Genomic DNA, 27,976 nt, shown 5'->3' on the forward strand with positions numbered 1-27,976 from the left:
GCAGAACAGCCTCAATTTCCAGATGTTTCTGAATCAAATCACGGACCTGTGAGTATAGTTCAAGCAAAAAATCTGCATAGGGCTGGTTTTAAAAGGTTTTAAATAACTAAATAGGAAAATTAGGTACTCACAGAGCAGACTCATTCATAAAATGAAAACAAAACTACATTTTGCAAACAACTTTTGTGAATCCACAAATGTAATATTCCAAATCACTGCTTTTATTCAAAGCAACTTGAGTAGCGCTATCCTAAAATTAGCTTCCCAGCTGTGTTTGGTTGTACATTCGCTGTCGTCTTTTCTGCGGCTGGCTGCTTCGTAGGCAGGGCCCTGAAGAGTGCAAGGATCTCCCTTGGGCAGTGATGCAAGCAGAATGAGCACTGAGAGGGGAGCAAGTGCAGCGAAGGAGTTATGCCCCAATTTCACGTCTGTGATGGGTCACTTAGATGTGGCCATTGAAGTTAGGGCAATTAAACCTGATCAAACTTGTTTGAAGTGTAATTTTGACCAAATAAATTCAGAATAAGAAGACTTGTTTGGCAGGCATAAAAACTTAAGAAAGATAAACCACTTTAAGTCTTTGTCCCCAGCAATTCTAGCAGCAGCAAAATTAATTCTTTTGGGCATCATGCACAGAGTTAAATTTCATCTAAATTAGGCATTTTTGTAGATGTTTTATCTTATTATTCTGTATTTAGGTTACTTTGTTATTTTAAAACTATTTTAAGATGTTGTAGTTTAAATTGTCAGACAGTTGGCCTCTTTCGACCTGTCCCCAAAATGAAACTGGCTTCCTGCAGGCTGTTACTGAATTTGAGTAGTGAACTCTGCTTGGGGCGTTAGTCTGGGCATAATATATTGATATATTTGAACATCGAAATAAAATAATATACCTTTTTATGTTGATGCACTTTTTTTAATTTCCAAAAAGATCATTGTTTTGAATCTTGCATGTGGCTATCTGCAGTCGTATTATAAGTGTAGTGGCCTGACCCCACCACCTGCTTTTCAGCAGCTCATAAATCCAACTGAATTTTAAAATGAAACTGTTTAGATGATATAGTTTTTATAGCGCGTTTTCGTGGCAAACTCTAATGGTGGTGTGTTCTTGGGGATAAAAGGGTGTGTCTGCCTTTCTGCAACAGGTGTTGCTCAGTGGCCGTTAGGAGTGTTCTTCCAGCTTGGTCATAGTTGATGCACTCCTAAAAGCCATACGTCAAACTGTGGACTCTCTGTTTTCATGGTGTCCATGATTGTTTCTGTATGGGGAAACTTAAGATTTGGATTTGCGTCTGCTCTGTGCTTTGTTTAGAAGGAAAGTTTATTTTCTTTAAAAGGTGAGTGTCAGGACTTCTGAACAATACAGAAACAAATATATAAGCTTGTGAGTGGAAAAATTCTTATTCAGAAAGTGTTACCAATTTTAATTTTCATAAATTACAATTTCTTGCAATGGCTAAAATACTTTTAAATTGTGATATCTCACCGTATTCTCTTAAGAGCAGTCATATACCTTCTGTTAGGTTTGGATGGGTTTATCATGCTGGAAACTGCAGAATTTTTTAAAATGTAATTCTTTCTTTTAAAGTACTCAGAAAATACTGAAATAATATAATATTTTAATTAGAAATTATAATTCCGTAGTTTTTTAACTGACCGTATCATTTTTCTTGTTGAACTGGCTTCTGTAATTTTTTACCATCTGATTGGAGTATTTATATAGGTTACATTTGTCTTGAACAGGTGTCTTTGGAAGGAGGAATATTGCAGCCATTACATATGGGACCATTTTATGTAGCCCCTGCAGCTCATCCCGTTGTCCAACAGTTGATTCCCATACCTGAGGCAGCCCCCTTTCCAGAACCACCTGATCCAAAAACATGTAAGTATGGGTATATTCTCTTGAACTCTACTGTGATTATTTTCTAGCATTTGGTTTGTCATTTGTTGAATTCAAAGTGTTAACAGCTACAACACCTTTTCTGAAGTGGAATTTGCATGGTTAGTCCCCTGGTCTGTAAACAGGGAGCCAGCTTGGCTACTTGGTCCATGGGAGAAGGCTCAAATGGTGCGTTACAAATCAGCAGCATTGTCTAGCTGTTAAGGTAGCTCTGTTCTCTTCTGAATAAGTGACTTTATGTTTAGCCACTTAAATCGGAGAAAGGCAAGCATTTCTTCCTCTAAATTAATAGTGCAAAACTAGGATCAATAGACTAAATAGACAATTGAGTTTGAAAACTGCTTTCAAAATATTATCTTTGCCCATCTGATTACAAATTAGAATGGAAACAGATCAAAAGTTTTGTCTTTCCATTTTTATCAATTTCTATACTTTATAAAATTTACCAAGTAGCAATATATTTTTATTAAGCATTTTAGCCCTCCTTTTTGTCTTTTCTTCTCTTCCATTCATTCTTGCTTATTAGGAATTCCTGTTGCTAGTCAGAAGCAGTGTTACCCTTGCCTTTTATATATATATATATATATAGTGTCCTTCCAATTATGAACATTTTCTGGCAGCGTGTGAACCAGTTAAAGGTATAAAGCAGAGAATAAATACAGTATTTCAGCTGTGTTGCCAAAAGAAAACACTTCTGTGGCTTAAACTTTACTGACCACACTAAAACCGGAATACTTGCTGAATGACAGGCAGTCTGGCTTTAAATCAAGGACAGCACTTCAGCCGATAACCCTGCTTGTCTAGGATCTGAGCAGATTTTGGTTTGCTCACCTTTCTGAGGGAAGTGCTCTTATGGCTTCACACAGGGTCATGCTCCCTGTTCCCTCTGGCCCAGTGAACTTGAGTTCCTCCATGTGCAGGCACAGAATCACAGAATGTCAGGGGTTGGAAGGGACCTCAAAAGATCATCTAGTCTGACCCTCTGCCAGAGCAGGACCACCTCCAGCAGATCACACAGGAACGTGTCCAGACAGGGTTTGAATGTCTCCAGAGAAGGAGGCTCCACAACCTCTCTGGGCAGCCTGTTCCAGTGCTCTGTCACCCTCACAGTGAAAAAGTTTTTCCTTATGTTAATGTGGAACCTCCTGTGCTCCAGCTTGCCCCCACTGCCCCTTGTCCTGTCATTGGCCATCACTGAGATGAGCCCGGCTCCGTCCTCCTGACACTCGCCCTTTATGTATTTATAAACGTTAATGAGGTCACCCCTCAGTCTCCTCTTCTCCAAGCTGAATATGTCTTCATCCGAAGAGGCAGAAGTCTCCTCCCTGTCACCTAGTTTATAAATTGATGGTGAAATGTCCTGTTAGGGAAGAGGAAGATGTGGAGAAAAGCTGAGAAGGAAATGGAGCTTGAGTCTCTTCAGTTGAGCAAGCATGTAGCTGTTAGGCTATATGTAGAGCATGGGCAATAGCACTGCTGGGTTTTAGTGGTGCTGACTGGAGTTGCTTTCTTCTGCATGGAACTTGGTGATGCCAGTGTGTGTGAGCTCATGGGAGCATGGTAAGTAGACCTCATGTAAGGGCAGTGCAGGCAAACATAAAAGAGAGATGCCAACTCAAACAGCCCTCCCAAGGTGGAAGAATTTGGTATATGGAGTCATGTTCAAATTTCTGAAGGATCTAGCAAGTAGGAAATAATTATGAGAAAGAACGCACAGCACCACTGAAATACAACCTTTGTTTTTTCCTCTCTCCAGAAATTCAGTTTTATTACCAACTCTGTTGCTGCAGATTGTAAAGTGCGTGAGGTACCAAAAAGTATGGGTACCAAAAGTGGTCTAGCTGTAACAGCACTGAGTTCAGTGCAGGCTAATTTACTTTTCTTTCTGTCAGGGTAAATTAGTCCACATCGCCTTTCATTTCCGTGGGTAAACAGCTTCTAGTGTCTGAGTTTACTCATTTAAAACTAAGTCTGACATCTCTGAGGCACACTATAGTTTGTGGTGTTGATGTACCTCTAGTTTGAAATTTACTCAATGTAAACGTTGTCTTGGCTGAAGAGAAGTGAAGACAGATCCATGGTGGTATCTGAATTGGATGAACCTGTTCAAGCTGTGCTGGTATTGATAAAATGATTGATACTTAGTTTATGATGTCTGATGTTTGACTTTTTGTGAAATCTAAGTGCTTACCTGCAAGTGAAGGCTGTACTGTTTTGCTCAGGTTCTCCTCGAGAATACTTAGAGTATTACATATTTCCAGTACTCTTACCTGGATTGGCTGAACTTCTGCATCGAGCAAAGAAGGAAAAGTGTTTCGAGGTTAGTTTTTGTTTTCAGTTCCAATCATTGGCAGGAAGTTACAGCCTTTTATTTTACAGGCTGTATTTCTTTATTTGATCTTTTGTGAGAAAACCAACGACAATAATATGAAATAATGTATCATGAGTTGTTTTGGATCTGGTCTTGAGTGTTGTTTTCTCCGGTAATTCAGAACAGACTGTGTACTACATGCACTTAAACATTATGAAAATCTCTAACTCGCCACAAATCCTCCTTAAATATCCAGTTGTATCTAGCCTAAATAGTGTTGAATTTTAGAGAAACAGGCTTCCTTTCAGACTAATACGCATCACTCATTTGAGGGTGACATAAAAAATTTGAATTTTACTTCATTACTCAGTTATTTTTGCTGGGCTGGCATCCTAGTAGAGGTACATTTTGTATTTTCACTTTTTAACATTCTGTCTGAGTTCCACTTAGTTGGAGAGCAGAGTGCTCAGCGTTAATGAACTTATGAAAGTTGTACATTTTACAAATCGTTGTTTGCTACATATGTTTTTATAAACTTTTTTCAGTGTATGTATGCGTAAACATGTCTAGAGAGACTTTCCTCATTGTATATAGGGAGTGCTTAAAAAAGCATTAGAACTGGTGCAACGTAAAGCTCATTGTATCACCATAGGCTAACTCACAGACCCCCAGCCATGGATTAGGTATGGAGAGTTGTGGGGTTTTCCGTAATTTCTGCTATTTTCTCCAGCCATGGAAGTAATTTTTTTTCAATTTCTTTCCTACTTTCTGCTTGTCATCCACACTTTCCAGTGTAAAACTTCTCTATATTTTCATGCCTTCAGCTGAGCCTCCTCTTACTTGCAGCTTCATAATATAAAGAGCAATTAATATAAATGACAGTGAGAATATGTTCCTTTTTGTACATGAAACACATCTGAGGAATACAGTTTGTGCTCTTGGGGTTATAGATTAAAATGTTACAGATTAAAATGATAGCAAAGTGAGGTGGACTTTATGTTACTATTGGGTTATTAATCATCTTAGGTCTTGATCTACCTCCTCTTCAGCTGCTGACATTGACTTCCTGTTACAGGTGTGTGTATGTATGATAACAGACATTGTGGAACAATTTGTAAAAATTACACGTGTGCTGTTTGCCACTGACCTACCTCACATGCCTGGCACAGCCAAAACTACCCAAAGTTACCGTGCTTGAAGGGACACCCCAAACTTGCATTTCAAATCCAAGTCTGTACATTTAGTGACAGTAAGTTATTTCGATTTTTGCTCAGTCTTCAGCAGATTTGCGTGTGTCTATAAACTGATTGATTTATAGGTGTGTGTAGATGTATTGATGTATAGATGTGTGTATATGTGTGATTAACACAGGTGGAATAGGAAAATGCTTCATTTACATGTCGTTATGGCATGACATCTCTGTACATCATTCCTGCCATCACATTTACGTTACTTAGACAAGAACAGATTGAACATATGTATTATTCATCACAATTTTAATGACATTTATATTGATTCCTTTTTTTTTTTTTTAAAGGAAGCACATATCCTTTAACAGGAAAAAGGCATGCCTTACAGCTGGCTTAAAATACAGTAATTGATTGATGCTACATATTTCTGAAGGCAATAAACCAGCACTTAATACAAAAATATGAGAATCCTTAGAAATATTTTGGTTTCAATCTCCAGGCAAATTTAAGGTTACTTTTTCTACTTTTAATGTGAGAAATTTTGCAGAGCTTCAGTGGTATATAGATGAGAATGTATCTGTTCTGAAAATGGGTTTTGTATGGATCTGTGTGTTGCTTTATAGTAAACTAATAAAAACAATTATTTTCTAATTTGTAGAAACGTCATAAAAATGAGCACATCTTATCAAAAAGGCACTAAGTGATTTTTGTGGTTGTAGAGAGGTGTCCTGCTATTGGGGAAGGAAGTTTAGGAAAGCAAGCTTATGTCAGATGGTCATTTTCCACTGTGACATCACTTCTTCCTCCTTTTGAACAATAACTAGTAGAACAATAGCTCTTTATGTTTGCCATGTAACTGAATATTTGTGTTCTTTTCCACTACTGTCCAGGTGTTTGTACTTGGACATTCTGTTTCCTTATCTGACATAAATACGTAATTTCTAATTGTTCTTGTGTTTCATAAGAAATGTCTTGTTCCGTATGGATTTGGAGAAAAAAACATGCTATAATTTACATTAAAATAGTTAGTGCAATAACTGGAGCTGATTTTTAGGATCAAAACCAGAGCCTTTAGAAACCCAGGGAAAATCAGGGACAGGGAGACAGGATCCTGTGATAAATACACCAGAAGATAGCTTCAAAAAGTAGGAGGAGAACAAAGAGTAGAAATATTCATGGAATTCATGAGAGAACAGGAGAGGAACATGGTTAATTGTGATTAAGCTAACTGAAATCATGAAAGATGAAAACAGAATACCAGGTTTGAATTTTGTCTAGACATGAGTCATTAGAGCCTGTAAAGAGCAGCTCCAATAGAATAAACCAGTGGAAGATAAATGGAAGAAGCACTGGAAGAAAGGGAGGAACAATCAAACTGGCTGCAGTCAACATTGAATGAGGCTGGGAGGAGGGAGAGGGAATGGTGAGGGAGAATGAAGAGTGGGATTTCGATGAGAGGGACTAAACGTTTTCATGTTTTGAAAGGGAATGAAGATGAATGAGCAGAAAATGAAAAATTAATAGGAGAGTTGTTTAGCAGTTGAAATTGGGGTAAGGGAGCTCAGATCATGGATGCAACAGGGGAATTCAAGGAGGAGATCAGAAAAGACACATCCATGTCTGGAAAGGAAGTATTGTAGAATCAGATGGGAAAGTCAGGAAAGGGAGACGGTTATGCTGAAAGTAGTCATTTGTGTAGGAAAGAAATCTGCAAGGTCTTATTTGGAAGGTGATACAGAAACCAACAACTTAAATATTTCATTTAAAATAGGCTGTCTTGCATTATGTAGTGCATATCAAAAATCTGAAAAGCAAAAACCTAGAAAAAACTCCAGCTGCTAGATAGATTTGCAGACTTCAAATTGACATAAATATGAGAACAGTCTGCAGACGCTTCATTTTTTGATTAGAGATTAAAGAAACCTATTAGGTTGCCCAATGTATTCCCTTGGTGATTTTTTTTTTTATTCCCTACCATAATTTCTCCTGTGCTTTATCCTATCTGCTGTCAAATCTCTCCAGAGGAAGGACTATTTTCTTAAATCTTTACTCTCATGAGAACTGGCTAATGCATTCATTTTTCAGTATTAAAACTGAACAAAGTTTAAATGTTTTTATTAGCATAACTCTGATTTTTCTTTCTGATTAGTGATCACAGAAAGAGGATGCTGTATCATACTCTATAATGGAATATATTATATTTAAAAGTGTGATAGATCAGGGAAAGTGAATGGAAGAAGGTTTCCTAATGACTTTGCCATCTCCTGATCGCTCGTATTTTTGCATGATTATTACCAAACACTTCATTTATAAACTGAAAAATGGAAAATGAGTCCTGAGTATAAATAGTTTATAAACGCATCTGCAAGTTAACAATGCACATTGTGCAGATATTTCCTGTGTTTATCCTGATTCTTGTAGCGTAGGAGGAATGTGTCAAAGGCAGGTCAATCTATGTCATTTTTTCCCTTCTATAAATATTGACTGCTGTGCAACTAATGAGTTAATTCATTAGCAAAGTGAACTGTTTCCTGGCAAAAATTAGAAAATTAAAAAAATATTCAGCTTGACCAAATTCCTCTCTGATAAGTTCACTGGATCTAACAAGGATAAAGCAAGATGAGTTTCATTCCTTTGGTAATGACTGTTTTGACAACGTTGTTCTGGTCACTCTTTCCTGTTGCAAAGGAGAAGCAATTTACTTTAAAAAGATTAAATTACAACTGCTAGATTAAACTGAATTTTGTTGTTAAAGTATAGAATTTATTCTCTGAAACAATTCACTAACTAATGGGACCCAGTGATACTGTGATTGAGAGTAGCTGTACAAAGATGATCAGACCCTGCTATTTGTTTTCAGATTCTGTTCAAGTCAAAATTTGTCCATTTAACATCTAAAATGACCTGTAGAAAGCTCTCCAGTGAAGGTGTTGGTCTTTTAAAGCTTAGGTGTTTGGCTTGTCAGAACAGTGTCTGGTGTTAGCATGACAAGTGTGAAAATTCCTTGAGGTGTGTTTCTTCACAGCCCAGCACTGTAATGGAGGGCTACATGAATCCCAAAGCTTTTGTTGTCGTGAAACAGATCATAAAGGCACTTGGGGTTCAGGACTGAAAATTGTTTTGCATTGTTCTCTTTTCCTGTTGTTCTGTTTTTTAAATAATTTATCTTTCTTTTCTTTGGGAGTCTACCAAGGCTAAGATTCACTTAGAAAAGTAAACGGATATCATCTAGGAATGCCGTGCAGTCTAGCTCTAAACTTCACATTTGTCATCCCCTGGCTACATGCCTACCCTGTATTCTTCACTGTGCAGTTAGCACCTCACATGATGTTCCGCTTCCAATTCACCTGTGCCTGAAGTAATACACTGACCCTCGCGTTATGCCATGTGCTAATACCCCAAACTTAGAAAGAATTATGCCTTGTGAAGCATGTATTTTCTGCCTCTCTCTTCATATCCCCCAGTCCTTTTTGCATCATATTGTAGCATACAGGGAAACACAGATGGTGAGGAAAATACATCGAATAAAGTCATCCGTCATTCATTAAATTTCCAATTACATATCTATTGTATTTTTCTTAGTAAGCAGTAGTAGTACCTTCATTTCTTACATTTCAATCAAGACTGCAACCTCTTTCATGAAATGCCACAGTTTTGCAAATGTGTTTGACCAGTGTGAATTGTTTTCCTAAAAAGTAGTAATTGCAGTTGAACCTCCTCTTTGACAGCATAAGTATTACCTTCTGGATTGGAGCTAGGCTTTCTGCTAGCTAACTGGCTGCTATTTTGATAAAGCACTTGGTGTCTCAGTTCTGCGGGGGCTTAATGTCTTTTAGTGTTCACTGTCTGGCTGTGTACAACCATAACGCCTCATGCAAGAGGGGTTCAGAAGATACTAGTCAAGCTCTTCTGTTACTCTGACCAGAACTTTACGTTATATTCTCCACATCATAGTTACTCTGCTTTGTGATAAGCAGAAGAAGCACCTGTACTCATTTGTACTTTCAGTCTGTAAAGATGGAATGCGGAGAGGAAATCCCTAAGAAAAGGAAGGCCCTAATCAATTCCATGTTGATCAAAATTCGTCCTTTGAATTTTGAACTCAAAACATATTTTACAGCATGCAGTGCCGTCCAGCTAAACAGGTACTGGCTGCATGAGTCACCACAGATAACCTGCTGCAAAGCACTGTGCAAAATTCTCTTTGGTGGTGAAGAAGTCTTAGAACTGGGAGCAAAGGGCACAACTGTTTTGCTCTGAAGCTCCAGGCTTTGAACTTTTTTACCTGGTTCTCTGTAATGTTCATGGTGGCTGTGGTTGTGGATATACATATGCATTGTCTCTGCCTTTCTGGACTATCCAACAGACAATTTTATCTGAGCACCACCCAATACTCTGCTGTGTATGTGTTTCTGCGTATGCACAATGTCTGCGAGCTGGTTCTGTGCAGCAGGAAACAATATTCCATCAAGGTTCCTTTTGTGTCTTGGAAGTAGTAAAGTATTTTAAGAATGATAATTGAACTTTGAACAAAATGGCAAGTAATTTACAACATGTTTTCATATATGAGTTCTGTTAACTTCTTTGCAATGAGATTGCAACTTAGAAAGAATACCATTCAGAGATATTTGCTATAGCTGTACTGCAGCACATATCATGATAGTATATGTAAAATTTTCTCACTTTTTTTGACTTGAATTGAAAGCATTCCACAAAATTTCTGAAATTTTGGCTGAGCCACTGACTGTTGGCAGTAGCAATATTAAAGTAGACAGAGTAATGTACTGTATATTTTATTTAATAAAAGCAGTCAGTTTAGCTTCTGTTCCTCTCCAGTAGTAAAAACATGTGACCAATCCAAAGATAATAAATAATTTGAAACTATCTTCTGTCTTTAGAGAAAAAGGACCAAATTTATTGCCTGTGATTTCCTAACTGAGTGGTTATACAAGTAAGTTAATAATGGCTTTTACTATTAATTATGCTCAATGATTCAAATGCATTAATTTGCAAATAGAATAGCAGGAATTTAAATTAATATGACTTGTTTTCTTTTTCATTGTTGTTGTTATCAGCAAGAACCCAAAGAGGAAAGATGAGTCGTTCACAGAATTCTTTTCCATTCCTTTTGTCAACGACTGGCTAAAGGACCAGTAAGTTATTGCAGTACTTGGAGTAACCTTTTCTGCCTTTATTCTTTTTCTTGTGCTATTCCAAAAAAAGTAATAGAGCTCCAATGCGTTACAATTGTGCCCTCTAATGCCCTTCACTGTGTGCAATGAAGAACTATGTGATGCTTTCTAACTTGGTAGTGTGTTAGTTACGTGGTATTTTGTACCAGAATTGTTCACAGAGAAATTAGTTTAGAATTCTTTAACATTTTAACTGTAGGGTGCAGGGCATTCGCATAGTCTGGTAGTATCATGAGTATCTTTGTACTAAGGAGCAAAGCAGTGTTTTCAATGCTGTTTCCTACTATGAATATCTTTGAGGATATACAGTCTAGAAATTCTTCCTCTAACTGTAAGCAGCTGTTTTAAAAATACCTGTAATAGTCCTTGGCATCAGGATGCATTTCTGCAGACATTTATGACTTTGCATCTGATAAAGGAATGGTTGTTTTGGCAGCCTCAATCATATATTCCTCATTACTCCTGTAGAACCAAGCTACACAGTAGTTTTGAAAGAAATGTTACTGTCCTTGAGACTGCAGTTTGTGTTACAGTGTAGCTGTTGTATGAGAAAAGAAGAAAAGTAAAATGACAGTCCACGGTGAATAATAGTAAGAAAATTACAGAAGTCAGATTTTAAAGAAAATTTTCAGTTTGAAAACTTAATTGGAGGCTAGGTTGATGGTTGGTGAAAACTTAAGAGATTAATATCTTTGTCGATATGTTTCCTTCATCACAGTATGTGAGTGGAAATTGAGCTTTCTTGAACTCTTGTCATGTGAAACTTGGAACCCTTGAGTCACTGATCCAGCAAGAGGAAAGCTCCTTGGCATTCACAGATCTTTGGAGACAAGCTGGTAATTGTGACAGGAACAGTTAACTTTGACTATCTTAGAGGTAGTCATGTGGTCAAAGTTGTGTAGGAAGTTTCTGCAGTAAGAGATAAACATCTTTGTAGAGTGATCCATTTCATCTCAACTCCGGTATCTTCAGGTAGCTGCTACTGCATCATACTGCCCAGCCACTGTTGTTCAAACCTGCCACTGGTGGGACACTTCTAAGTTTCCTTCTGTAGATCCCTAAGTCTTGCCAACAAGATTCCTGTTTAAGGCAGTGAATTTTGTAGCTTGGAAACCGATTATGAACGGCAGTGAGGTGGTCATTCTCGTTCCTAAGCATACTGAAGAGCCACCGGTGAGTGAGGCAGTTTTGATGCCACTGGATTCTGAGGATGGATATTGGTACCTAAGATAAATATCTAAGATCACAGTTTTACAAATGTTTATCTTGGAAGTAAATCTAACCTAAATGGTTCCCTGCTCTCTCCAGTTTTGAACCTCAGCCTGCTGGTAGGCAACCTAGTACCACCCTGGCTGTTTCGTACGATGCTTGGTTATTCTGATCAGGGACCTCCTCCAAGTTAGAAATCTCTCTGCCAAAATGTGAGAGGAGGGTTTGTATAGCTATTTGACATATAGATAATTTCTCCAGTCTGGTTCACCTGGGAGCCTGACTAACCTTTATATTGGCACAAAGGATTAAAATGAAAGGCTCAGGGCAAGGCGAAGAGAACAAATGAGATGGTAAGATATAGAGGTGGTGACAGGAACTGCTTAAGTCAGCTTTGCCAACAAGAGGAACACACTGTGGAATCACAGCCTGAATGACTCATAGCTTCTGTTAGTACTTGTGCTCCTAAATAATGTAGTGACAGCTCCACAAGGACACTGAAGTGTCAAAGTCCTACTTAAATTGATACGCACTTGATCTTAAGTCCTCTAAACAAGTAGGCCTTTAAAAATAATAATTATTAAAATTATTGTTAGAAAACAACTTTTTGTGAACTTATCTTAAAGTTACAGATTTCTTAACAAATATTGCTTCTGAAGTAAGCATTATTAGAGCAAAGTGAATGATTCCAATATTGAATAGGAATAAAAATGAGATAATTTATTATTGTGTCTTTCTGGATATGTCATAAATAGTTTATTATTATATTATATGCTTCCAGATATCACATTTAAAATCTAGTTGGTTCTATGCTTTTATTGTAATTTCCATTTTTATTTGTAAAGGAGTTTTCATATTTTTTTTAGCAGGATTTATGAGTATATAAGAGACAATAGGCTAAAAAGTGCTGGTCAGATTTTGATGGGAAACATCCTTATCCCAGTTGTTTAGGTGTTATAATAAAGAAAAAAAGTAAAAAGTGTTGCTGCGAATTTAAGGGGTAAGCTCTTGTGTTGCATTTTCAGTTACTTGTCTAAATTTGGAAAGCATTCTGAAAGGTCTGTTAAATAGAAATACATTTCTATACTGTGTTAAAATTGGGTCTTATCAGTGCAAAGCATTCTTCATACTTAAAAAAATAAAAGCAAACCCCCAAAAAAACAGAGGGATAATTTTTTGTTCTATCATAGATCCAGCTTTTTTTAATATATTCCATACTTGAGTATGACTTTTTTGGCTCTCCTCCAGTGCCTCCAGTTTTTTCTTTGAAGCTCAATTTTTTTTTTAAGTATAGTCAAAGCCACAGTGTTATGAGCCTCACTCTCTGTATGATGTGTTTCTAAATGAGATCTTGCAGCCTACTTTTCTTTTATATGGAGACCCAAATGCTGCATTGGTTTCCAGAATTTCATTGTATCTTCGAAAGCTGATTACTGTAGGTGAAGGAGCTTGTAAAATTTTATTTTGTTTCCAGCTTTAGTATTTATAGTAATTACTATGACATTAGTAAAGACAAGCCTCAGTGTAGTTACCTTGTCTTCCCCTGGGTTCTGTATATTACCAGTGGCACTGGCAAAATATTATATCCCTTGGGAATCCTTGGTTCCCGAAGCAGATTTCAAACCAATAGAAGGAGCAGCCTCAACAGTGACTGATAGTCTACATTTCGTGTCCAGGAGAACACAAAACATTTCTGTTGTCTTAAGGGACAGCTGTACCTTTCAGAGGACAGGGAACTGGAGTTTTAACAAGGAACTAACAAACGTATTTGGAAACTTGCTGAGATGCTTCCTGATGTTCCTGTTCCTACATTCAAGACTGCTGATATAGCCAAGTAAAGTAAATAGAATTAGAGCCTTGAATGTTTTGTACTCCTATAAACATGCTAACGAGCAACACAGTTGCCTTTTGTCAGCATTTTGCAGTGGTGTTTCTGGTTGAATAGCGGTGGAGCTCAGTCGCAAGTAACCAAGTGCATGTACTGAATGAGGGGGAGAGAGAGAGAGAGAGTGATCTGTGTTTATGCTCCGATCCCCCTTAAATTTCACTTTTCTGGGATAGGTAGCCTGAGTCTTTATTCTGAGTATCAGGTATCATTACCCAACCTTCTTTAGCATATTAATGAAAGAAATAGAAGAAAACAAAAAAAAAGTTCCACAGCTCTGAAAAATACTGATATCATGATAGTCTACTGTCACATGAATTTAATAATATGACAGTATTGTTCAGGTTCACCTTCAACCCTTACAGTCAATGAAAGAGAATGGTATGTGGATCTAGGTTAGGAATAAGCATAAGTATTTTCCTGGCTGTCAAAGGTCAGTCTTTGTATGTGTATTTCACAGGGGTTACAGGAACTTTTAAAATTTTTATTTTATAAATAATCATCCATTCACAAGATTTTATTTATCTGCATTTTCTCATTTTCTATATAGAGGTATTTACTTGATAGTTCAGAAGGACACATTGCCTGGTTTAATCTATTTGTATGTACCAAGACAAATGTGCAGATACAGAGAAAATAAATTTATCATGGCTTTAATGAAGTGGACAGCTGAGATACAAATATATATATATGTCTATAAATGATGAATAAATCAGAAGTAGTGGCTTTTTGCCAAATATCTGTATATGCATATATATACGTTGATTATTTTTTTTCTCTCTCCCCCCCAATATTGTAACTAGGTGAGGTCTGCTGGTCTCAGCTGCCTTTACAGTTGACTTCATTGTCAGTTCTCAGATGGCCAATAGGGGTAATTTTGCACGGGTGACTGATTTCTTTCTTTCCATAATGTGCTCAGTTTCTACAGGCTTTGCTTTCTGCACACTGCTATATTTCACTGTTTGTCTCTAAATCAGCCATGTTTAGAGTATTTGATTTGCCTTATGTTTTTTATTTATTTTTCTTTAATAATTTCTGCTTTTTTTGGGGGTGGGGGGGTGTATGGTAAGCATTACATTTAATTTCAGTAACAGTAAAGTCCAACAAATATAGCTGTGTGCATGTTATTCTGTGTGGATCCAAGCAAAGAATTGCCATTCCAGTAACGTGGCAGAATTCAAGTTAACAAAGGAGAAATTTTTGACTTAAAAATCTAAAACTGTGTGTTGGAAAATTGTGCAAAGTTTATGTATAAAATATTTATATTGTGTAATGGTGTTTTATGAGGTTGAGGTTTTATGGCTACAAATCCTGGTGTGGTGTTGAAACTTGCCTTAATTTATGTAAAGATTGTCAAAATGGCAATGAGAAAATTGAAAATATATTAGTGTTTTGTGACATCTTCCTAGTGTTGCTGTTAGAAGACTAATTTGAGACTATTTTTGCTGCTGGTAGTTTTTCATGTTTACAGGATACTGGGTCTGATCTAAAATACACAAACATAGCTGGAAATTTCCCCATTGACACAAATGGACTTTGGAATAGGTCTGTGTTTGGTTTTCTTCAGTCCAGGACCACAAACACTCTTACAGAATACATAAATATTGGTCCTACAAAAGAGAAAACTGAGGCAACACATTGTGACTTCCAAAATGTGTAGCAAATATGCAAGCACAGGAGGACGGAGTTTTATCATTAAAATGGATAGGTTCTCCCCAAGTAGAGAGTATATTAAGGGGGAAGAAAGCCACTCTAGTTTTCAGACAGAATTTAAGACAACAGATACTTGATTTTTTTTATTGTTTTGGTATGTTCTCACTACTAAGACTTCTTGCTATGCTTCCTCTAATTCCGCTCGCATTGGTGTTACCATTCACCTATTCTGCCTCATATTCCTGTCTGTTGTATGGCTCTGCATCTCCACTTACCAACTTCCACACTATCTTTTTTTACCATGTCTTTTCTTCATTATAAATAGGTAAATAAGTATATAAATAGTTTGTATGTGTTAACAATTGTAGGCATATTATCACTATGACCACTTTGATAATACTTTTGAGTGTATTTTTGTAGTTTTATTATACTGTAACATTTTGCATCTTTTTTTTTGTGGGGAGAGTTTGTGGGTTTTGTTGTTTGGTTTGGTTTTTTTTTTGTTAGAATTGTGGCTGAGACAGAAATGAAACAGGAAATTTAAAAGTGAAATGTTTTGTTTGTTCACAACCTGTAGCCTTTATATGAGGTTATTCAAAATACAAAAGTATATTCAGTGAAAGATGCAGAGAATGGAGGGGGGCAAAAGGGGTCAATATATATATTTTTTTTCTTCTTCTTCTTTTACCTATTGACAGTATCAAGGAGCTTTTATTTGGAGAAGGTGACAGAGGAGTTCAGACAGCAGGAGTCACACTTCAAAATGTCTGCTCGTTTGCACTTCCTTTCTTCCGATGATTAAATTTGGTTATTCCCAGGTTCACAATCCTTCAAAAATGTACCCTCCATATAATGCATAAAAATGTTTTCTAATATATTATATGGATTTTTTTTCTGCAAATACTTTTCTCTTACTCTAGTGCATTTAGATTAATGCAAAAGAAAACAAGCAGTTAGTAATTTCTTTCTGACTGTTGAATAGTTGTATTAATACTAACAAAGAAAGGTCTTGGATCACGCTCAGTTTGACCAGTGAAAAAGTTCCAGGGTATTTTTGTCCAGTGTCTGTGGGAATATTTCCCTGTAAATCTGTGAGGCTCATACAGTGATAGTGTAATATGTGATTAATGTGTCTAATTGGTTTTAAATACCAGGTCAGATAAATAGTACTTCAGTGTCTGATTGTTTATGAATAATATTTTTCCTGCTTTTTGGGTAAATTAGCTTGATAGTATCTATAAGCAAAGATTTTTGAGACCTTTATTTTGAATCAAAACAATACTTTTTCATTGTTGCACACTTTTGTAACTGTGGATAGTCATATAAGAAGGACTTAATGAACGCAGGTGCGGCTGTAATATTTCTAGATTCTCTAAGTAGGAATAAGAAATACTGAAAATATAAAAGAAAATTACTTAGAAAAATTTACAGAACAATTTTTTTGGTTGTTCAGACCAGCATCTGAATTTTTGGAGTACTTTCCAAACGGACTTTCTCAGAAACCTTTTATTAAGAGTTTTGCAGATCACCATGGTCATTTACTAGTGTGTTCTTTTGTCTTTTAGATTATGAATTTAGCAGTGACTCTGTCATTGCCTGTGTTCATACACAATATAAATATTCAAGAACAATAACCATCACAGTCAAATTAAAGGTGAAGCGGTTGTGGCTGTTTCATATGGCAGGGGCTGTCGTATTGAAACTTACAGGCCTCCAGAAGGCCTGATTCTTGTTATTAGGGTTGCTTCAGTATTTCTAGGGAGGAGCTTTCTAAAACCACAGGGAAACCCTGATCATTCACTGACTGCACCTGGATATTCCACTGTCACCTGCCCACCATGTGCCCCAGGCACTGATGCTCTCTGAAGCTGTCACGGTGGCCCTGCAGGCAGCTAGCTGTAAGGCTGCTGGTTAAATTGGGTGGTTGTCTGTTAGGGAGCAGATTTGAATAAAAAGAGCAATTACAAAATCCTGTGAAAGGATAGTGAAATAGGGAAAATTTTGCTTGATTAAATTTTTTCTTAATTTCCTTTTCAAGGAAGGAATCAGACCTATTTGTAGGACAGATTGGGAACTTAATGATGATTGGGGTTTCTGGACATTACTGTGTAAAAATACTGACTGTATACAGTGTCCATCAGTGTGACTATGGACACCCATAAGTTAACTTGTTTATTTTGGTGACAAGATAATGTCCTCCCTTCTTGAGAGTTCATTAAGAAGCCCAGCTTCAGTCCATGAGGAAATAAGATGCACATCTTCAGAAAGAACCTTTTTCAATACCTCATACATATATTTAATGTAAGTTTGTTTTGTAACTTCTGGGTGCTAAATTCCACCTGCCTAATGTAATAGAATTAGCAAATATCTCACATAATCAGGACCTGTACAAGTTTGCTCAGAAAGCAAGAATTGTGTTTCTGGAATTTAGCTTTCCTCTGGTCAGTGTCTGCTTTATTCAGATTCAGTAAAATACAATACTTAAGAAAAATCATTTTACTGTTGCTCTTTTACAGGTGCAACTTATGTTAAAAACATATCTGAGATATACATATATATATATGTATCAAAATAGAGATCAGTATGTTTAATGTGTGGGCTTTTAAGATTGTGCATAATCAAAGAGTAAATAAGCAGAACATAGTTAGTGTACATTTTACTGTCAGTTTTAATCTTCTTGGAGACATACAGCTGTCTTCTGCCATAAATGACATATTCCCTCTTTTCCTTCACTGCTGAGGGGTGATTGCCTATGCTCAGATTCTATTTTTATTTGACCCGAAGCCAATTGCGTATATTCTCTCAGACAAAACTGGACCTGGCATGACTTCTGTTCTTTAAAGATGCCCTCTTGAAATGATTGATATTTGCCAGTGACTGTCATACTGAAAATTAAGTCCTGTTCTTGCTTGATTTTTGTATTCGTTTCTCAGATTTAGTGTTGGATTATAAACTAGACATTTTTATAATTTGAAAATGAAAGCAAATAAATGCTGGAGTCACCCTTGCAGGCTAGGAGAAATCTCAGTTTGTTCCTTGGAGATGTACTCATTCTTAGAGAAAGTTCAATGTCTTTGATATAACTGCTGTAAAATATGTAGGTCTTTCTCTGATATTCCCACTCTGAGTTTTGGTTTTCAAAAAGATCAAAAATAGAACAGAGGATGAAAGCCTATCAGCCAAACCAGCACAGTCCAACTTCATATTTTAAATCTGATTATAAGAAGCTGTTAGCTGAGGAAGCCTTGCTTGTCCAGCACTTACGATTTCCCTTGAGCAGTAGAAATGCTAATTAATGTTCACAGAGCTAAAACTGTTTAGCTTAATGGAGACACTTCCTTTTGTTTTTGTCTTATTTTTACTCTTCCAAACAGACGGAGGTTTTCTTTCACATTAAAATAAATGTAGGCCAAAACTCAGCTGACATGATGATGAGACCAATTTAGCTGAGTACACAGACTAAAACGGTGTAGTCAGTGTAGCATTAGATAATAGTTAAGATTGTGCTCTAAGTTGAAATTCTCCTTCAGTGAAGACAAGCCCTAAGAGAAAGACGTCAGAGAGCATAGGAAGCTTACTAGGGCAGAGACTAATATGAATGAAATTAAGTGAAAGGAAAATGTAAGCTGTCAAGCTTCCTAGCTTGAGCTGTAATATACTGTGAAATAAATTTCCAAAAGAAATGGCAGAAGTAATGTTTTAACCAGAGAATGTAAGACTGCATAAATAGCTTGTTAATTGATGGTCTTTGCAGTATATGTGTTTTTATAGTATAAATACTATAAATAATGTTCCTGCATGCGTTGCATGTGTCTGTTGGTGATTGCTGCATCCAAATTTGTAATGTTACGGTCTTCCAAGTCAAAGCTGTGTGCAGGGAGAGTGGCTGTTAGCAGCCATTCTAACACTGTGCCAAGTCTACTGTTTATAACTGGTATTTTCATGAGATGCAACATCAGTGCCCAGTAGTTCATTAGCTTTAAATTACATTTATTATAAATGAAACTGTATAAATGAATTTTGTCTTGTCCTTTCCAATGGCTGCTTTCTGATCACTGTGTGTGAGAAATAAATCAACATCCATAAAAAATGGCTTTTGGGAAGCAAGATTTGATATAGTGATTTGAGTTTTTGTTAGTGATGGCTGAATTGTAATTATAGTTTAGAGTGTTTCCCATTAAAATTGGTAGCAACAGAATCACCAAACATGCTTTCAAATTACTGTATATTTTGGCTGAAAATTGTTGACTTCACGTATGTGTTACTTTCTTTTATCACCAAACAATGTGTATATGCTCTCAAAAGTAAAATGTTAGCATTTTAAAACTTGTTTAGACATTTCTAAACATATATCCATTCTTATGCAGATATGATAATCCTTTTTTTCAGTACACTTTAAGTGAAATCATAATGTAAATTTATGTACTAAAATGTATTTGTTCTGCATGTTTAATAATTGTTATAAACATTTGTCATAAGTCTGTTCATTGTTGCATGCACACTAAAACCTCCTCTGCTTTACAAATGGCATGCCTACTTCTCTTGCCTCCCACCCACCACCACCTCAAATCTTACCATAATAGTAGGAATCTGAAATCCATGTAGAAGAATAAGAAAGATTACTGCACTTGATGGGCCATTTGTATATTTCTGTTTTAAAGAAGAAATTATTGTGTTGTACATAATACATAACATATTTTTAAGAGGTATTCTTTGCACATTTTATCTTTGGAGCAAAAAGAAATTGTGTCTTTTAAGCTCCTGAACAACCTTTCTCTTTATTTATAAAATATGCTGCATGGGAAGAAAGTATTTCACGTTTATAGCCTGTCTGTTTACAAAACAGTTTGTTTGTGTTTTTTTTTTTAAGTCCTAGGCCACCAATTCCTCTATCTCTCCTTCTATCAGAAGAAGAAGCAAGCATAGTAATTCAGTCCTTCTGGAGAGGTTATCGGGTAAGAGTAATCTATAATTATTTTGCTTGATGCTGAAAACCATAGGACTGTGAAGGCCCCAGGGAAAATCCTTACATAAATTTTAAGCAGGGGATACTATAAATAGCTGCTGAGCCCCCCATGGTTCACTGGCTTTGGATGTTGTTCTGCCTTATGCCTAGTGACTACAATTTTTTCACAGGCGTTTACGCTGATGTAATTTCACTGTATTCCTCAACCACAGAAAGTCCGCAGAAAATCAATTTTTGAAAGTACAATTAACACTGAACAGTTTCAATTTTTTTGTAGTCGATCCTTGGCTAGTTGCTAAAGGGTGAAGTGTAGTTTTGCTTTATGCAGGGATATGTGAGTGAATGTGGAGATGCATAAGGAGAACTGGTGAGGTCTGTTAAGAAATAAAAGCATACAGAAACAAAGGACAAAAAATTGAAACCAAGCACAAGATAGGAGATGTAGGAAAGGCATGAAGGCTGTTATTCAAGGAAAGGGAAAACAATATGGCAAACAGATGTTGCAAGCTATACTAGTAATGCAATCTCTGTCTATATGTCAGGTGTTCTTTAAATAACAATCGGTATAAAACCACTCTCTGTTAAGTTCTTCTTTGCTACTTTTAACAAGCATGAATATATGAGCGGCTACCATAATGTGTCGTGCAGCCAAAGGTGATGAAATACCTTGAAATTGTGTTCTTGACTGATAGATTTTTGTGACACTTCCTGCTTGTTCATTTTCCTTTATTTTTCTTTTTTTAAATGGAGATGGCATTGACACTAACATTAATTAGCACTGACAAGGTCACTGCAGGCATCCTTACAGTAGAGTATTGCAAAGGCAACCATTATCCAATAACAGTTACGTTTGCTGAAAAGTGCAAGGTTGCTCTGATACCTTGTGCTTCTACCAAAGCTTCTGAAGGGCACTATACTTCCTTGCTATATATATTAACTTCAACATTTTCACTGTAGTGTTTATCATTCTAAACCAGTTCCTAGGAATGAGAGAGAAACTGTAGCTATGAAAAGTAGGAGACATCAAAAATAATTCAGACTATGAAATTAGCTGTTACATGCTTTAGCTTATTAGCGCTGAAAGAACTTGGATTTTTAAAAATTAAAATTTAAATTAAAATCAGAATATAAAATACAAACCATTAGTAACAAGTTACTACATAGGGCTATGTGTTATCCTTGGGCTTTTAAATTAAGAGAACACTAAGCTTAAATGGGATTTCATCAGGTTAATGATAAAGTATATTATGAAAATTTACCAAAGAATTCAGATGAATTGCTTTTAAAGTAAAAAGCCCTGTCAGCTAACACTGATTTATTGTAGTAATAATCGAACACTTACAAATAATGCCCTTTTGCATTCTAAGGATATTATTGTGCCAGTATCTTAAACTTCTGATGTTTTTCATTAAACCTTGTTTTATAATTCACAGAATTTGGAACTTCTAAACACTGAAATAAAAATTTACACATTGTGATAACATTGAATATTTAAACACAGGCATCCATACATGTTTTACATGGCACTGTGACAAAGAACAGTGTACTTCATCATTGGTCTTCTCAAGGTACACTTTAAAGGATGTAAAATCACATGCCATAGGTACTTGTTTGAAAGGTGATCGGAGAAGGATTCTGGGCTCACTGTTGGATTTCGGAAAAAGTAAAAGGCTCAGAAATATGGGCAGGATAGTTTTGTCTTAAACAATGCTGTTCCAAATGTGAACCTTGTAAGTTTTTTATTCATAAACAATGTCATATAAAGCGTGAGAAACCACAGCAAGTTATTTTTCTCAGACATGGCTTCTATGGACTCAGACCACTTTTGAGGTATTTCATTAACCATATTGAAAAAAGCAGTACGTTCATCCTAGCTGAAGCAAATTTCAGAAAAATACTTGTTTTGGTAGTAATAATTAATGGCTGCCATCAACAGAAGTCCTTGCTACAATCTTTCATACAAAGACATTGAAGAGTACTTAGAAATCTGTTTCATGTTTAATCAAGAATTCAATTCCAGAACAAACAGCAGTGGAAGCTACGACTGCTGAGTGCTCTAAGGAGATCAGAAAGGAAGATGTTATCTTCAGGGCTCTCTTTGAGGGCAAGGAGGAACACCCAAATAAGACCTGAGACAGCTCTGCCATCAGAATTCTTTCTTTTTACTTCTCACTGTCCTCTTTTATTGAGGTTCCATTCATCTGTCATGGGCTAAGGCAGTATTCAGTACCTGGTGAAAACTCTTGATTATTAGGTATTAATTTTCCAGGCACTTTTCCAATAAAAGATCCTATATTCCTTCACCCCTCTACTGCAGGATTTGTGCTTAGTGCCATTTGTTTTATGGGGTCTTTTTAATCTTTACAATTCGCATAACTGTTCTAGACTGAAGGGATTTTTCATTAATACAATTTCCTCTAGTGTCTCTGGTCGAAGCTTTAGTGTTATCCTTCTGCTGTTGTGCAACATGTTCTCACCTAGGATTGAAAGCAGCTTATTTTGACTAAGTCTTGTAATATCATGTAGTTTAAATTGGACAACATTATGTAAATATTCAGTGCTGGTTTATACATAAATATTGTTTGAGCAAAAGTTAAATCAGAATTGAAGCATGTTTATCTTTATATCTTTCAAAGTGTTGTTGTGCTTTTGCAGTCACAATTTATATTCCTTTCCAGCAAGTTGTGGCTACTAGCAAAGGCTCAAACCCAGAAGGTCACACACATATTTGCTGTTATTTACAGCAAGTATAGATTCAATCCAAGTGACTTGGGTAAAAGCAAACTTTCACTTCAGAGTTAAGAACCCTTCAGTGCTTCATGCATTGCTGGTCTGCAGGAGAGACACATCGCTTGTTTGGACAAGATTCGTGGCTCTGATTATTTGCCTGGAGATTTTGCTGCCAAGTCATGGCTTTTTAATCATGGTAGAACTGCACAATGATTATAAAACAGTCTGCTTTCTGAGCAGTTAGCACAACTATGCGAAATTAAAATCTAATTAAGCATATTCATAACATGTTGACAGTATTTTGTTAAGTTCTTGTTACCTGTTTTACTGCAGGTGGCGTATCTGTGTTCATTTTCCTTTTCTAAAAAAATCTGTTCTTTCTGGGAGCTCATGTTCACTGCTTGGATTTAATGTTGGACTTTGGAGTATTTGAGTCTATCTGACTGTGCATTTATCTCAGAATCCTGTATTTTGCTATGTATTTCACTATATTTTCACTGTTTTATTTCTCTAGGGAGAGTATACCGAATCTACTATAATTGCCTTTTATCTTTCAACTGTTAAAGACTTACTGTCTTAATTTTCAGTATACAGAGATCACTGTGGCCCTGTCACAGGCCAAAATACAGGTCTTAGATCGCTGCCGTTGTAAATGGACACTTCATTTTTTCAAAAAATTAGTATTTTAGACATAGAGGTAGTAATTTTTCTATCTTCCTGCCTCTTTTCTGTTACTGTCATTTATATGTCACATGAGCATTCCCTTAACCCTTTCCTGTGTATAAACTGACTCCATGTAATAGGGAATTACAGGTTTTATAAAAGCATACATGACAGTATAAAAGAAAAAAAATGTCTCTTGCAAGCCTAAAGAAACTATCCTGTGTTTGGGTTTATATTTTTTTTGAAAATAGTTATTTTATGGGTTTAATATAAATTAGTTTTGATTTTTTTTTGTATAGCTGAAAGGAAGATCACTAGTAACAGTAACTTCTTTTTTTAAAAAAAAATTAAAATTTCATATTAAACTTGTAAGAACTTCTTATGACTTTTATAGAAGATAATACAGAACTATATTACTATGATGGGATATTATTAGAGGCCTAAGAGGTATCTGATGTCAAGTCACTGAGTAAAAGTCTTGCCTGTCTTTGTTGATCACGTAACCTTGTATTGTATTTCTGCGCTGCCAGTGCACTATCTACCTGAAATATAGCAAGTTATCTTCCAAGTGGATTGAAAAGTGCTGTGAGAGTTCAGCTACTCTCTATTGCATTCTTAGCTGCACCACAAAGGAGAAATTCTGTGTGGAAAGAATACTTTCGATAAATAATTTATATTATTTTCTTTAGGTTGGGTGGTTTTTTTGTGATTTTGTTTGGTTTTGGCTGTTTAACTAGTGGAAAACTAAGTCCTGCTCTTTTGCTCTGTATATATCTCAGGAAAGTGGGAGAAAACCAAAGTGTAATGGTGTAGAATAACGGAGTTCAAATCACAGAGCAAACTCATTACCATATCATGTAAGAATGAAATAAATACAAGAAATTTTCTAGAAAAGTAGTCAGCTTCCTGAAATCCAAAATGTGTCCAGGACAAAACAAGCTTATTGCTGCTTGTTTCTACCATGTTACTTAATTTCAGCCTGAATTACTAGGACACGAAGTCCTAAAACATAATGACATTTTATATACATAACATTTAGAAAAAATAGAAACTGCATTTTTAATAATTCTATTATAATTTGAATATGACTTTAAGCAAATAATCACTTACCAACGTCTAAGCTAATACTGGCATGTCCCATTCTCACTGCTGTTAGAAGGACAGTATCTATTCTAGATTTTTGCTCTAGCACTGGAGGTAGTAATTGTGTCAATGACGAGGTAGACAACTGGCAACACACTGCTAATTAATCAAATCCTGCTTAGAACAAGTTTAAGTAACAGAGTGGTAAAGGCTGTTGATGCAAAGCTAGCTCCTTCTTATATTAGTAGGATCCACACCAGTACAAAAGCAGTAATAAAAGAATTCAGCATAAATCTTAAATGGAGTCAAGGCCTGTGACTATTGTCATTTTATGTAGAAGCAGAATTACGCCCTTCATAGGGATGATTGCCTGACAAAGAATAGCTACCATGTAATGCATTCCAGTTACTTTAAATAACAAATTAATGGCACTCCAGTTTGTGAAAATTGTGTGGCTGAGATTGTCAGTAAGCCTACATTAGCAGGTGTGAATCAGTTTGCTGGAATAAATTTCCTGCTGTGTGACCCTTCATGCTCCTCTTCAGTGGATGGAGTCAGTGGGTTGGTTTTGTAGTGTTGTGGTTTTCTAAAGGCACTAATATGCTTCAGCATAATGCTTTAAATTTTAATTAACTCAATGAATAAGTATCTCACTGAAATCACATTCTCAGGAGTCCTTGGTAATCAAAATGATCCCCTAATTGGCATATTTATGTTTTCAATGGGATTTGTCAATTATGTGGTTTTTATTTCTGTATAAGTTGAAAACTGTAAACCTCTGGGATTCTGCTTTTATGTCAGGCCCAGCAAAAAGGATGGATGTCATGTATTTGCCCAGCCACAGCCCAATGAAAAAAATCATCATATTATGTAACATGAATGTAGGTAATTTCAGTTGCATTTTCTGTTTTTTCTTTCCCAGGTCCGCTGTGATAGTGAAATACAAGAGCTACGTCAGTGGCAACAGCAGTTGAGAGAGGACAAAAACATTATTAAGAAAGTGAAAGAATTCTGGACTAAGCAGGAAGCCAAAGGTAAGTGAATTAAATTTTTGTGTATTTTAATTATTTATTTTTTTAACATTGTGTCGGGTTTTTGTACTTTGAGTTGTATAAAAAAAGAGGACACAGAGTAGGAAACTAATCCTGAGTGAGAAGAGAAGGTAATGTCTGCTGGAAATGCCTGGCTGTTTCTTTACTTAGCAGAGGAAGTCACTGCTTCCTCTAAGTTAGTTGCCTGTATAGCTGAAAGTGGCAATGAAAATACAGTACAGGGACAAAACTCAATAATTCAGAGGACTATGACAATGTGCTGGCACAGTATTTCCTAGGGCAGGATCAGATCTCTACCAGCTACACAATATGTAAATACTGATTTTTACCAGGTGGGCTGTAGTACCCAGTTCTGAACTGTGGGATTTCTCTCTGGTAAATGTTCTATTGGCATTTTCCTGTAGTTCGTTACAGCAGAAATTGGCCTGTACAGTTCTAAAAAAAGAAAACAAACCCAAACTACCCAATGTAATTGCCAAGGGAAATGAGGGCAGATTGCTTAAGAACCAACACTGTAATAGGTTTCCTTTTTGCCCTGATCGTGGACAAGGCTTTACTGACAGGGCCAAAGTTATTGCTCATTTACTCAGGCACAGTGGTGTAACTATGATTATTTGCCCAGCCTCTTTGTCTGCTAATGCAGGAGGATTCACTAGCTCCTCAACCAGTCTACGTTTTATCAGCCTCTGTGGGCTGGACTCAAACATGACACATGTAGGGATGTGAACTCCACACTGATAGATGGAGGTGAGAAGAGGTCGTTCAGCTATGTAGTTCATGTGTTGAAAAGGGAAAATTGTGTTGTACTGGTCACCATTGTGTGGTCCTTCAGTCTGATGGCACTGTAGCAGATATGTTCTCAGATGGCTGATCTTTGTCCTGAACTACATAAGAGCATTCAGGGTGCAGTTTCCTGCAGTCCATTGGATCAAACTGGGAGCCACTAAAAGGGTTGATCCTACTCTGTAGCCCTTGCATCAGATTTAGTGACTGTGTAACTGCACCATGGGTTTGGATCAGTGAGGGGGTTTGGTATGGGGCAGGTTAGTTTTCCACAACGTTGTTGCCACGTGATAGCTTATCTAACACGAAGGAGAAAGTGAACTGGGGAGAGAGAGGGGAAAATGACTTTCAGCAGCCCACAGCTTGGTTAAATTGAGCAGAATATGAGACGGTATTCTCATATCTGGTTACTGTTCATGGCTGAGGAAGTGCCAATCTCCAAGTGATTGGCAGGGAGTTGAAAGCAAGGGGCCAGTCACGGCTTAGGTCTCTTCAGCTCAATACACAAAAGAACATCTGTCAATGCCCTCTTTCTGAGCCTGGTTTTCATGGGACTTCAGTGGGAAGGGAAAGACTTACATTTGAATCCCTGCAGGGTGAGAGAGTTTAGAATTGGGTTTCTGTGAAAGGTTTTTAAATGCTGAGTCCTGGTCAGTTAGATGCCTACTATCCAGAAAAATCTACAACTCTGGATTTCAAGTGACAGAAAATTGCTGATGTGCAACCTGGAATTAGGCAGCTTAAGGTGGGGGCTGTGTCCTGTGTGTTGCCTAATGACCTAGGCAGCTTTTCACTCAGTATCAAATATTTGCGGGTCACCATTTGGAGCTCTTTCTCTTTGCTGTCTCTATAGACCATGCCATTGTTTTGTTGTTTCATCTTCAGGTGCTCAACTTCTACACGTTTAAAGTCTAAGCTGAGACATTGAATATGTTCTGCTGGGCCTTCACTCAAATGTGGAGTTTTTTTCTTTCCTTATTCTCTACGCTATTTAACTGTTCATTTGAATTAAATGGAGTTATTGTACTTATGCACAGATACAAAATAGGGTATTCTGGAATTAAGTGTTTGACACCCTCACAGTATGCTTTATTTTAGAAACTGCAGTAAGACTGTCCGTACATAAAGAGTACTTATTAACACCACTGCTGTAGCAATTGGAGCTTGTTGTAAGTGACTAGAGCCTTGCAGTTCTTCAATAACTCTAGTGATCAAATCTTTTGTGGCTATTGTTATTTTCAAAACCTGCTTTTTAATAGATGATACAATTAAAACTTCCCTATGAAGCATTTTAATTATAAAATAGTCCATGCTCTGTAAATGTCAAAGGAAGTAACAGCAGTCAGGTCATTAACCTGA

General features: G+C 36.6%; 1 protein-coding gene across 1 annotated transcript; it reads left to right on the forward strand.

The window, feature by feature from the left end:
- IQCK (IQ motif containing K) lies at positions 1-27,532 on the forward strand. The gene is made up of 8 exons (XM_009960809.2): positions 1-48; positions 1,744-1,882; positions 4,123-4,220; positions 10,300-10,352; positions 10,477-10,554; positions 20,211-20,295; positions 25,705-25,816; positions 27,471-27,532. Exons 2-8 carry the CDS (start codon positions 1,780-1,782, stop codon positions 27,530-27,532), a joined length of 591 nt encoding a protein of 196 aa, XP_009959111.2. The 5' UTR covers positions 1-48; positions 1,744-1,779.
- Positions 27,533-27,976: the final 444 nt, after the last annotated feature.

This window comes from Leptosomus discolor, chromosome 14 (genome assembly GCF_034619465.1).
Source record: "Leptosomus discolor isolate bLepDis1 chromosome 14, bLepDis1.hap2, whole genome shotgun sequence".
Taxonomy (NCBI): Eukaryota; Metazoa; Chordata; class Aves; order Leptosomiformes; family Leptosomidae; genus Leptosomus; species Leptosomus discolor.

Bases quoted from the DNA above. Each gene is read 5' to 3' on its own strand.
- IQCK (XM_009960809.2), top strand. From the start codon at position 1,780: ATGGGACCATTTTATGTAGCCCCTGCAGCTCATCCCGTTGTCCAACAG. The intron at 10,353-10,476 runs GTAAGTTAATAA...TGTTGTTATCAG, and splicing joins CTAACTGAGTGGTTATACAA to CAAGAACCCAAAGAGGAAAG. The intron at 10,555-20,210 runs GTAAGTTATTGC...TTTTTTTTTAAG, and splicing joins AACGACTGGCTAAAGGACCA to TCCTAGGCCACCAATTCCTC.